We start from the raw sequence: 13,243 nt of genomic DNA, 5'->3' as shown, positions 1-13,243 counted from the left end.
CTAGGGACTAATCATTGCTTCCCTCACAGGGAGTCTGAGGAGAGCGGAATGGCACATGCTGCCGAGTGGGACTATGATACTTTTACTGGGGAGCCACCTGGGGTTGTGGGGGAATAGGGAAGGGAACCAGGGTCTGGGGTGTACTGGAAAGGCAGTAGACTGGGAAGATGTGGTCTGCTGAGAGAGGACCACAGAAACATGGCTGGGCTGTTAGCATTCACCCACTCTCAGCATGGGGCAGACTCCCTGAGAAGCCAACAGGAATTCAGCATGGAAAAGAACAGCTGGAAGGCCTGAGCTCATTAGTTTGGGGGGCTGTTTTTCTATACACCACCTAGTACCATAGGGGGCTGCTAGGTGTTAAGCCCTGCAAACAGTACACGTAAGCAGCCCTGAGTTTTTAATAATGATGGAGAGAACGAGATACACATAGCACCACACAGTGTAATGCTGAACCATTTTTGAAGTCCGACTGTGCTTCTGTTCATATTGCTAACAGGACCTTAGGTTTAACTGTGTCCTTTTCTGACTTCCCTCTAAACTGAGCAGTAAACCGGCTCCTTGGTAGTCGTGGGATCAGGTGGTGTACTGAAATGCAAGACTGAGCCATCCATACACAGCAGGAAATTTGATTTCTCTTTCCTCAAATGAAGGCCACTGGTTGATGTTTGAATATCTTGCTGTTTGTTTACTTTGTGTCCTCAGGCCCAGTCATCAGTAATCCCTTACTCATTTGTGCTACATCTAATAAAACCCTCAAATAGCTGCCAGTGGTGGGTAATTTTTAGACCCTGCTTCTCTTTGAGGGACGTATGCTGTTGTGTGACCAGTCAGCCTCCCTCTTCTACTATTTTAATGGCTCTTTTCTCTGGGTAGCTCCCCAATGCAGTTTGTGAAGCCTTGGTTACTTTCACTGATGAAGGTGAAGTGACCGGAGAGGGAATGCTTGTACAGGGCACATGCAAATGCTGGACTTGAGTTCCATGTGGAGGCAGCACCACTCAAGACTTGTAATCATGGTATCTCTGCCAGTCTGGTGGAGATGTAAATTTCCATCCCCAATTCCATTTCCAAATTCTCAGTCCTCTGGTTTGATTTGGTAACTTCTGTATAATCTCTGAAAGCCAAAGGCCTAGATCCTTGCTCCATACAGTGCCACTCAGTGTGTAATGTTCTGTCTCAGTAGTGGGACAGTTATTGCATTGGTTTGGTCCCCAGGCCTGGTTTGGTCCCCCTCCCTGTGATATAGCAGCACAGGAGCAGCAGGACATAGAAAGCCCAGGCTGTGCTCCCTCCACCACCAAGCAAGTGTAGTGGCAGTGTTGTTCTTACATTGGCCACAGGAGACTCTTTCCAACATTAGATAATTACTGTGGCTTTTGGGCCAAAATTGGCCAGTGGTTTGGTGCAAAGTGGCTGTGGTGACCCAAAGTAGCTAAGCCATGACATAAGACCCTATTAATCAAAATACAACAGTAGTGGTCATCCAGCCTCAACCTCTTGCTGTTTCTAAAGAAAGGTGTGCTGGAGGAAGGTACAATTGATACAATATTGTAACATAGGTTTTGTTTTGTTCTGTTTTTCAAAATAATAGAAGTGATTCCCACACCAAGAATAGAGAAATACGAGTTGAGGAAATACAGGTTGAACCTCGCTTATCCAGCACTCTCTCCGCCAGCAAACTCTGTAATCTGACATGATTTTAGTTGGCCAGACAATCACCTATCATGGGTGTGGCCAAATTTTCCATCATCCCATAAAGGTGTACAGGCACCAGTCCTGGCTCTCAGTGATCTGTGCTGTTATTTAGCTGTACTTTGCCCCTAAATGTTTTCTAAGAGTGAGTAAGCACTGCAAGTGTCTGTAATGTACTATAAAATATTGACCTCCCATCATCCGGCAAATTCTCTCATCCGGCACTGGTCAGGTCTTAAGGATGCCAGATAAGAGAGGTTGAACCTGTACTTAACATCTTTTTTATTAGTGGTGATCCATCCAGAAAATGCATCAGTGCCTTCCTGGCTGGGCTGCTGTGGAGTGCACTTATCTCACAATAGTCATTGGACTGAAATGCTTTGTCTGGGCTTTGCAAAGGAGCCGAAGGAAGCTCGGTGCCCATCGCACATTGAATGTTTTGGTATTTGGGTGTGTAACTCATTGCGGCATCTTTGGAAAAATTCCAGCTTTAAAGAAATTAATGCTCTTGAATATTACGTAGTGATGGTGTTGTCGTAGGCCATGCCTCTTAAAAGATGTGGCCCAGCTTAGGCTTTAAGAGGAACATGCCTACCTACTCCACCAACCTGGACCTTACCAGTAACATATGATATGAACAGTTTATAATGAAACCACAAAACTCTCTGGCTAGATTCTTTCCTGGCCTACCTCCACTGAAGTCCATAATTAACTTTATGTAAACCCACTGGGTTGAAACAAGGAGGCATTTGGCCCACTTAAAGGAGCCCATGCTCCCATTTCACACATCCCGTCATTTCAGTGGTATGAGCGCTCTGTTTCCTACAAGTGCAAATCTTGTATACTGCATTAGCCAAACTTTTTGGGGCATCCAGCAAAAGGAACACACACTTACTCCTCAAGACAAAGACACAAGAAAAACGTATTACCATTATTGTTTGCAGGAGAGATTTTGTACCTCATGAAGTGTTGCCAGTGAAATTCAAACCACCTGAAAAATATGTCAAGAGTGACGAGAATATGGATTTGATCTCAACATATAAACAAGACTACAATCCCTATTCTGTCTGTCGAGTTCCTCCATGCTTGCCTCGTGAGACTAACTATACCTCCAATGTCAAGATGGACACAATACCTACGTACAAAGGTATATAACCTGGTGGCTGTGTTGGATTCACTTGTATTATCTTGCTTTTGGAGATCACAGTGGGGACACACAGATTTCTGCATTTGTTGTTCTTCTATTGCCTTTATAGGTTGGTTCCACAGGAGCCTTAAGAGAGCTACTAGAAAGTCAGCTAACTTGGGTACTCTGGGCTAGACTGATCCTAAAGACAGAATTGTAATCTAATTTAACTTTCTTTTTGGGTCATTTGTCAGGCATAGAACTGTGGTGTCCAACCAGTTGTGAACTAGCCCCATTATTCTGATAATATATTTATCATTCAAGCTGATTAGCCACACTCAACTGGCCAATAGCCACATGGCTAGCGTGTCGGACACTAGAAGGTGAGACTAAGTATCTCACCTAAGGCTACACGGAGACCAGGTTCTGTCGCTCTCAGCTGTGTGCCCTATCTGCTGGACCATTGCACCCCATTTAAATTTTCACTGCCACCCCTATAAGGTGTCTCACTGCAGGGATCATCTTTCTTGGTTCAGTGAGAGTGAAACCCTACTTGCAGAACAGTCATAGAATGGCTACAAAGTCACCTGCACTGCTTCCCTTGCTGTAGGGGCTGAGTGTACTGGGACAAACACTGCACTCAGTTACACTTGAGGTCAGGGGCAAAAGTAACAAATTTCCATACAGGTAGTGCCCTGTTGCAGCCGCATGGGAGGGTCCTCAGGCAGGAGGGTGTGTGTGTGAGTGCGGTGGGGGAGTTGTGATAGAAGGAATTTAAGAGTGGGGTGGAGTGCAGGGAACTGAAGACGGGGTTAGGCATGTGGGTGGATCAGGGCAGGGGGTTGGTGCGTGTGGAGGTTGCAGGAGTTAGGGTTGGGGGTGAGGAGGGGTCAGGGCCATGGTCTAGTGAGAGGGGAGGGTGGGGGACTGAAGCCCCCCCCCCCGAGAGTTATATCAGGGCTGTTTGCTCTTCCTCCTGGTGTCCCCGCCAGGGAGCAAGAGCAAAGTTCACAGCTGGTCTGCCCCTGTGCTCCCCAGCGCGAGTGAGGAATGCCGCAAACTGTGCACTTTCCTCTCCCTCCCTGACAGGGAGTAAGGGGAACAGACGCCGCATTCTTGTACAAATCCTCGAAAGGGGCAGAGCTTCAGCTCCTCTACCCACCCTAAAAGGCATACAGAGGGTGGGGGGCTTGGTCAGTCCTGGACAGGTGGGGGCACCCGCAGTCGGACACTTTCACCGGCCGGGCTGCCTGCTGCTGTGTGAGAAAGACTGTACATCAGTGGCTCGCAAACTTTGCAGCATCACCTCCCCGCTTTTGATTTTTGAGAAACCCTCACCCCCCACCCCTTTTTTTACCATGGACCAGCCAACCCAGCAGCCTGCCTGAGCCCCTCCTCTCCTGCAACGCCAGGCACCGCCAGCCTCTCATCTAGCTCCATCCTCCTTCCCCTCCCCAACCCACACTCGCTCACCTTTGCAGGAGGCAGCTAGCTCCATGTGGGCCTTCTCTGGCTGCCTGCTTTCCCCAGCAGCTGTGCCGGGTCTCCCACGTGCAATGGCAGGGGCTGAGAGCCGGAAGCAAGGGCCGGCTTTTTCTTCCGGAGTGGGGAATGACTGGGTGGCAGGGAGGCTTCACACCTCACACCCCCGCCCCGGAATTTCTTTGCCCCCTGGTTTGAGAAACCATGCTGTAGAGAGAGCGAGGAGCCAGGCTGGAAGCACACTGTGCCTCCTCCTGCAGCACAGCCCCCCAGCCAACTAGCTTCTTCTTACAGGAGCTGTTCACTGGAGCGCATCAGTTTATTTTCACCTTTGACTAGCACGAATCCAGAGCAATGCCACTGGCTTCAGAGTTGTATACCATCTGGGTGTTTTAATGCCTCTGGATCAAGAACTTGGCTATGTCTATGTGGCAGTTGCTAGTTTGGGATACAAAAGTATCCCGAAATAGCAACGCTGTGGTTTTTCCCCACACTCGAAAGAGCACTGCTGTTTCGAGCGCAGTGTGCAAGTTCTGGTACTCCTCGTCATACTGGGGTGCCAGAACTTTGGGAATAGCCACTTAGTCTGAACTTTGGTGCTGTTCGGATGGCACCAAGTTCAGAATAAGGAATTTAGAAATAATTTACGCAATTTGTGTCGTGCAATTGCATAAATTATTTTGAAAAACACCTTGCCATGTAGACAGCCAAACAGTGGTCTGCTTATTGTAGCCTTTTGTGCTGCCACTGGAAGTCTGGGTTAGCCCTTTGTGTGTTAATTTTGAAATATTTTATTTGTAGTCTTCTGTAAAACAAGTAGTCTACTTAGGCTGATTGCTGACATAGGGTTTGGCTTATTAAGCAAAAGTAATTCCCTTGTTAAAAATAAAAGTCAAGCACAAACATAAAATGCAAACAGCCCAATGTGAACGCAATGTTATACAAGTAAAATGACAAAAAGCCATACAATTGGTGCCCAAGTAAAAGTAGTTAAAACATTCAAATACCAGCTGAGCAGCTGTCCTAATGTGTTTAGATATGCCTAAAATCTACCTAAGAACCATATGTGATATCAGTGTTTAGGTCAGGACCTTTAAGCTCTCAGAAAATGCATCACCACCGCATTTGGTTAAAATTTTCAGTATTTTTCAAAACACTGTGCTAATGGAAAGCTCCATCTAATAGCCCCTCAAAGCTGATGCTCCATATTGCTTTAATTCATTTTAAAAGGCTATCAGTCACAAATAAAAAGGGTTTCAATATGTTCTTACCTATTCAGCCTTATGGCATAAAAAGGCTTTATTAATCATCTTTCAAAGTAAGCTTCTTTGTATGTGCCACTTGCAAATAAATAATGCCACTCTCGCAATAAATGCCTTTCATATGAACTTGCGAGTCCACACAACCCAGTGTGTTTTTTTTTTTTAAAGGATGCTAGCAGATATCACAATTAATGCCTGACAGATCTGCAACTTAATTTCTTAATGCTGCATGAAGCTTCATGTCCAACGTCTCATCTCTCAGCTGAGCCTAGTCATGTGTATCTATCTACAGGTAGATAATCTAATTAAAATATTGTGGAGCTTGGTTATATGGAGCATGTGGTCTGTAACCTAAACTCCTGCCCATACCAGATGGTGATACATGAAAAACCATTAATAGCTACTAGAAAAAAAATTCAATCAAATTGTAACATAACATAGTTTGAAGGCAGAGTAGCATTACTGCCTCAAACTAAACTAAGCTCATACTGCTTAGGGGGATGCCAAATGTGTGGCCCTTACAAAAGTTGAAAATTGAACATATGGAAACTTGGCATAGGTCTAAGATTTTGAAGCCCTATATTCTGAGTGACCTGCCCGAATGCTTACAGCAGATGATGGGCAGCTCTGAACAGTTTTGGGGTGCAGTTCAGTTTTGAGTCTCAGAAATGTCAGTCCTTTTGAACTGGCTGAACAGCTTCACTTTTGATCATTCAGCTTAACATACTCCTCAGTTCCGCTTCTGGACCTCGTAGTTTGGAAAAGTGGTGTGGCTGACCCACCTTTCAACTGGGGGCTGGGAGGATGACCCTGCAAATTCTCAGCATGTGCCCCAGAGACAATGGGGCATGTAGATGAGGTTGGAGCTAGACAGCACCCCCTGCCCTCCCATTGGGCTGGGAAGTGTGATGCAAGTGCCAGGGCAACGCTGGGTTTGGGCAGGACAGACTGCAACCTCAAGGACGCTGCCACGTGTTGGGGATGGAGGCAGGCATGATGGTACAACTCTATTTTACTGCCTAAAGTCTTCTCTGAGACCCAAGCAAGGCTGACAAGGAGGCTAGTCAGAGTAGCCCAAAGGAGTGCAAAGGTCAAGTATCGGCATTGGCTGGAATCAGTTACAACTGGGACAGGGAACCTATGGCTCACAAGATGGATCCACTCTGCAGCTTGCCTGGATCTGGCCTGCAGGGCTCGGGGCTCCTCCACACACAGCAGGGTGAGTCTCTGGTCGGTGGGGATCCCCACATGGCTGGAACACCAGCTCTAGCTTGCTCCACTGCAGAGGGGTGCGCCCAGCCTCGCAGGCCAGATCAAGGCAAGCCATGGGCTTCATCCAGCCCATAGTCTCGGCCTGCGACAGGGGAGGAAACGGTTCTGAGAACAGCTGCACAGGGAAGCTCTGTTCCTGGGCTTGCAGGCTCCACCCCTGTCATGCTCACGGGCTGGTGATCATGGCCAATGGGAGGGCTGGAGGTGGAGCCTGCAAGTGTGGTGTGGCACAGAGCCACCTGCCTCACCCCCAGAGTTGTGGCAAGTAGGCCCCCTAAGCCCCTGCTACCTCTCAAAGCCTCCATGCCCGTCCCACTCCTGCACCCACCTCCCACCCTGACCTTGCACTCTCACCCCATGCCTGCTCCCACACCTGACTCCCATCCAAACCCCACATCACCAGCCTCTGCCTCCTCCATTGCACTGAACCCCTCATTTTTGCCCCCACCCCGCAGCCTACGGGGCTGTACAAAAGTTACTAGTCCAAGGCCCCAAGAGCAGTTACGCAGGCCTGGGGGTAAGCCCTAAACCTCGGTTTGCTCATAAGTTCAAGGGGTATGAGGTGAGAGTCTCTTTTTCCTGCTTCTCATTTGTGTATGATTCCTGACTGATTTTTCTGTGGGTCACTGGCTTCTGACGTAGAAAGGTTTCCCACCAGTGTTCCCTGTAAGCTGGGCACTTGTGTGGCCACTCAGGAGAAATTCACATGCTTCCCATCTGAGGACCAGAGTACCCACAGCTAGATTTTTGTCTCTAGTACTGGTGCACACGCCTTGATGTACATAAAGCGTATTCCACACATGGATAGATTAGAACACTGGGACAGCCCTCACTAATGGTGCTGCTGGTGGATGGTTGCAGCTGGTCCCTTATACAATTTCAGCTCATCAGCACCAGCTGGGGCTTGCCAACTGCACTAGAGATGTGGGCCTAGCGCTGCCTTGCCTTTGTACAATTTGACCACCTGGCTGCCTTCTTGGGAAGGGGAGAGGACACGTGACTCCAATATGCTTTGTCCAGGGGCACTCAAGTCCCAGCAGAACATTCTCCCCACACTCCATACTGGCATTACCAGGCTTCAAAGATAGGAGAAAAGGGATCACCCAAGAGTGAGGGGCTCAGTGAGAGACTGTAATGAGAGGCTGAACTAACTTCTTAGAAAGGGCAAAAGCAATTTACTAGCACTAACATCTGCCTATTTGGGTCAGTCCTTATAGTTTCCAGGATCCTTGATCATCACAACTTTTCCTTTAGCTCACGACTCTCATCTAGGCGGATTCCACACAGCTTTACATACATAACTGGTTGCTCAAGCTGCACAAACAGGGCACGGTCATGCAAACCAGATTCTTGGATAACATCGGTGCCAGTGATGTTTAGGTTCATAGCAGCTAGTTGAGCACTGTTGGTATGTCTAACTTCTGCCATGGGAAGTTATTACTTCAGTGGTGCTGCTGGTGGCAAATCCCCAGATCTCACAATGGCTAGACAGCACCACGGATCAAGCAATGGGGCCTGATCCAAAGCCCCCTGAAGTCAATGGGTGGATTTCTATCCACTGACGTGAGCAATATTCAGCCAAGACCTGAAGCAGTGGGGCCCCTGGGCAAGATGGGGAGTTCTATGTTGCTGGAAGGGGTGGGACTTCAGGGGGAAGGGGTGGAACCAGGACAGCCAGCACTCAGACTGCACCATGCTCCCCCTGCCAGCCCTTAGCACCGCCTGGCACTCTGCTGGCAATATATAGGAGCCAGGGCTCTGGCCACTGGCATTGCCATCGTATGGTGGCTGGGAGACCCAGGCTCTTTCAGACTTGAGCCCTGGGTCAGTTGCCTCACCAGTCAGCAGCCCTGCCTTAGGGCCATATTTTTCAAGGCATGTGGACATTTAGAGATGAATATAAATGCTTAGTGGGAGTTTTAAAAGCTTTCAAACTGACTCTCATTGATTTCAGTAGTAGCTAGGCTTCTGGGTACTTATGGCAAATCTCCTTAGGCAGCTCTCTACATCTTTAGGTGCCTAAATCTCTCTCAGAATCTGGCCTTGGTACCTAAATAGAAGGAGGGCTGGTGCTATGTAAAAACACTTATGTAAATTATATTATGCTATGTAAATTAGGCCACTTTTCTTCAGTCTGAGGAGGAAAATTAAATGCTGCCACTGACTTCAGTGGGGGTCAGGATTTCTTCCCAGTGGAATTTACAAACATCGGCTGTGGCATGTGGAAGGTCCCCTTCCTAGCAGTGTTGCCAGAAGTCTGCTTTTGCCTGATGCACTGGGGATGCTGGGCTGAAGCCAGAGTATGAGCAGTAGCAGTGCTGGCTACTGCTGCCCCTTCATGGTGGGCATCAGGTCAGACAGACTTGTGAACAAATACTTAATTGAAAAATAGGCCATAATGTTGTAACTCTGCACAGTAATGATGCAATTGTGTTGCATTATAGCACTATCATTCAGAGCAAATAACACTGTTTGGACTGGAGAATTCAAATATCCTGATGCCTAATTGCATCGTTTACTTTCTGGGACTCTGAAATCCAGACTTCCTTCCTATAAAGGATCAGCTGGGACATGATTTGCCTCATGCCTTTCAATGTGGTTTGAAGAGGGGAAAAAAAAAAGACAACTTGAGTTAGCGCCAAGGCTATTTCATTTCAACTTCCTACCAGTAACCATATTGCTCTCGAGGGGGAATTGCATAAGATTAGCAAAAGGGAAGACAGATAGGTTTGTGGCTACAGCACACTGGTCTGAGAGCCAGGAGTTTTTGCCACATATTTCCAGTGTGTTCTGGAAGTCACTTTAACTCTCTGTGCTTTGGTTTTTGCATCTATAAAACAAGATCAATATGCACCCATCACTCAGGGTTCTACAGATAACACACTAATGTTTGCAAAATGGCAGATTGTATTTAAGATTGTGAGAAGTTTGAGGCAGGAACCAACTCTGTTGTATGTTTTCACAGTGCCTAGCACAATGGGATCCTGATCTGTAAGTGCCAGCACAATTCTAATTACTTAATAATAATAAGTATTTAAGGTTCTGCACCTATTGCTAGCACTGCTAACATACAGAACAGTGCAAAGAAAACAGAAATTGCTAGATGTTGTCAAGAAGAAACCCCAAACTCAATTTGAGACACATAAAAATAGTCTAGTCAACTGAACAAAGTCAAAATTGAGGAAGACACAGCAAGAAAGGACTGTCTTGTAGCTGAGGCTCTAGACTGGAACTTAGGAGATCCCATCTTTAAAAAATGGAAGGAGGAGGATCCAGGGAACTATAGGCTGGTCAGCCCCTCCCCAGTCACTGGAAAAATTATGGATCAGGTCCTCAAGGCATCCATTTTGAAACATTTGAAGGAGAAGGTGGTATACAGGAACAGTCAGCAGGGATTCACCAAGGGCAAGTCATTGCATGACCAACCTAATTGCCTTCTGTGATGAGGTCACAGGTTCTGTGGATATGGGGAAAACAGTGGTCATGATATACTTGGACTTTAGTAAAGGTTTTGATACAATCTCACACAGTATTCTTGCCAGCATGTTAAAGGAGTATGGCTTCAGTGAGTGGACTATCAGGTGGATAGAGAGCTGCCTAGTTTGCTGGGCACAACAGGTAGTAGTGATCAATGGCTTGATGTTTAGCTGGCAGCCGGTATTAAGCAAGTACCTCAGGAGTCAGTCCTGGGTCTGGTTTTGTTCAAGCCCTTCATTAATGATCTGGATGATGGGATGGAATGCACCCTCGGCAAGTGTGCAGATAACAGTAAACTCGAGATGTATGTGGGGAAAGAAATAGATATGCTGGAGGGTAGGGATAAGGTCCGGAGTGACCAAAACAGATTGGAGGGTTCAGACAAAAGAAATCTGATGAGGTTCAAAAAAAAAGCCAAGTACACAGTGCCTGAGAATCAACTGGCTAAGTGACAGTTCTGCAGAAAAGGATGCAGGGATTGCAGTAGAAGTATAGTTGGATGAGAGTCAATAATGGGCCCTTGTTGCCAAGAAGGCTAATGGCATATTTGGTTGTATTGGTAGGACCATTGCCAGGAGATCAATGGAAGTGATTATTCCCCTCTGGTGCTGGTGAGGCCACATCTGGGAGTATTGTGTCCAGTTTTGGGGGCCCCACCACAGAAAGAATGAGAACAAATTGTAGAGAGTCCAGCCTCAAAAGCGATTAGAGGTCTGGGGCTCATAACTTTTGTCTACAGAAGAGAAAAGTGAGGGGAAATTTGATAGCAGCCTTCAACTATTAGTAGGATGGTTCCAAAGGAGGAGGAGCAAGGCTATTTTCAGTGGTGGCAGATGCTGGAACATGAAACAATGGTCTCCGGTTGCAGTGTGGAAGGTCTAGGTTGGATATTAGGGAAGATAGTGGTGAAGTACTGGAATTTATTGCCTAGGAAGGTGGTGAAATCTCCATCCTTAGAGGTTTTCAAGGCTAGGCTTAACAAAGCCCTGGCTGGAATGATTTAGATGGGGTTGTTCCTGTCTTGAGCAGAGGGTTGGATTAGGTGACCTCCTGAGGCCTCTTTCAACCCTAATCATCTATGATTCTGTGATCAGGATTCAATTCCCAGATTTCTCCCAGATGCATTGGGTGATTTTTGGGTAAATCAATTAATCGTCCAGTGTCTCAGTTCATCATCTCAGTAAGATGGTGGTGAAGTGAATCCTCCCTTCTTTCCACCATCCTCTGCGTTGTCTAATTACATTGTAAACTCCACAAGGCAGGTATGGTCTCTAACAATGTGTTTGCACAGTGCCTACCTAGCACAAAGGGGACTGACTGACATAATCAACAAATATGAAGTAAAAACCTACAACATAGGGTGTTATATTTTTAAACTAACCACAGAACTTGTGCGCTTAAATCAGACTCTTCTTACATTTCAGATGACTACGTGCCATGGAATGAATCAAAACGAGAGATGATTAAACCAGACAATAAATACCGTCCAGCTGAAGCAAAATTTGACTACAGGACCACTGTCCAGGATGATTATGTATATAAGGGACCAGTTGCAACTCTCAGCTGCAAACCTCTGAATCCAGCCCATGCGACCAAGGCGCCCTTGGAGGACCTTACAAATTACAAGTTGAATTATGTGCCACATCCCCTGGAGAAACGCTTTGTCCATGAATATGAGAAGTATAAACCCAGTGAAACCCCATTTGATGGCCTCACTACCCACAAACAATCATACAAGGGTATGACTGGCCCACCTGCCAAGATGGTGAAACCATACCATTCAATCCCAACCCATGATGTCCCATTTTGCTCTTCCACAGAATTTCGTGAAAAGTACCAAGCTTGGCCACAACCCCCAACATTCACCAGAAAACCTGGTGTGTATGTGCCCCCTGTGGAGAAAATGGACCTTCAGACAACTACTCAGACTCATTACACATACCCTAAGGGCCAGCCAGCCAAGTCATATCGGCCCTTGGGCCATGTTCAGAAAGCCACTGCACCCTTTGACTGCTGTTCCACCATGAAGGATGATTACAAGCCATGGCATGGAAAAAAGGCAAAGGCCATAATTCATGCTCCAGAAATTACTTTGCCAGCAGAACCAATGGAGAACCTAACCACCTTTCGGGCCCATTATGTGCCCCACCCCCTCACTTTCACTAAGAGCTTTAAGCCAGGTTGGTTGGGTGTGAGGCCTCACGTACCACTCGATGCAGAAACCACCTATGCCACCAGCTACACACCAAAGGAAATTGCAAAGTGCCTCGCCTCTTACAAAGAGCCCCCGGGTTATGTATTTCAAGAAATTGATGCTGCTGGTCACAAGGTCTACTGCCGTGTTTCAGAGGCTGAGGACCCCTCAAATTCAAAGAGTAAAGAGCGAAGCATCCCCCTTTCTAGCAATGGTCTAAACCTACCAGGCCCAAAGGAACTAGCAGTGACAGCCTGATTTTTTTGTAACCCTCTTTTAAACTGATCATTGATTTTATCCCTCTAAAGACCTTAAAAATAGCTTCCAGGGATTAGCTCCTGGTAGAATACCTGAATAATAAGAATTCTAATGTCCAGGAAAAGAACATTTTTTAATCACTTGGCTGTCAGTGTTTTTTTCTAACTCTTGTCTTTTGTTAAGCAACGGCTATGTCATGCTGAGGGATTTTTTGTGTACAAACATCTCCTGCACTACGGTTCCTCCATGATGAGTGTGATATAGCAGTCTAGAGAGATTGGTAGGGAGACAGACCCCCTTAAGCTACAATAAAAACAAAAGTTAAAATGGAGGTTATATCTGAGTGCAGGTAAACAGTAAAAGCCTAAGAATCAGTCTTACTTATTGAGGCCATGCAAGCCAAGAAAATATGTTTAAAAATTACGTTTTTCAGGATGGTGTCTACCGTAATCATCATAAAAATCGTAGATTATAAGG

At 46.6% G+C, this 13,243-nt stretch overlaps 1 protein-coding gene across 1 annotated transcript in view; it reads left to right on the top strand.

Moving 5' to 3' along the window:
- Positions 1-12,766, top strand: part of SAXO1 (stabilizer of axonemal microtubules 1) — a 42,176-nt gene extending 29,410 nt beyond the window's left edge. The window contains exons 3-4 of the mRNA XM_074994103.1: positions 2,640-2,842; positions 11,739-12,766. Coding sequence (XP_074850204.1) covers positions 2,640-2,842; positions 11,739-12,766 — 1,231 coding nt within the window. The remainder of the gene's footprint in view (positions 1-2,639; positions 2,843-11,738) is intronic.
- Positions 12,767-13,243: the final 477 nt, after the last annotated feature.

Source organism: Carettochelys insculpta, chromosome 5 (assembly GCF_033958435.1).
Source record: "Carettochelys insculpta isolate YL-2023 chromosome 5, ASM3395843v1, whole genome shotgun sequence".
Classification (NCBI taxonomy): Eukaryota; Metazoa; Chordata; order Testudines; family Carettochelyidae; genus Carettochelys; species Carettochelys insculpta.
The sequence above is the reverse complement of the archived record's forward strand: the minus strand, read 5'-3'. Positions and strand labels throughout refer to the sequence as shown.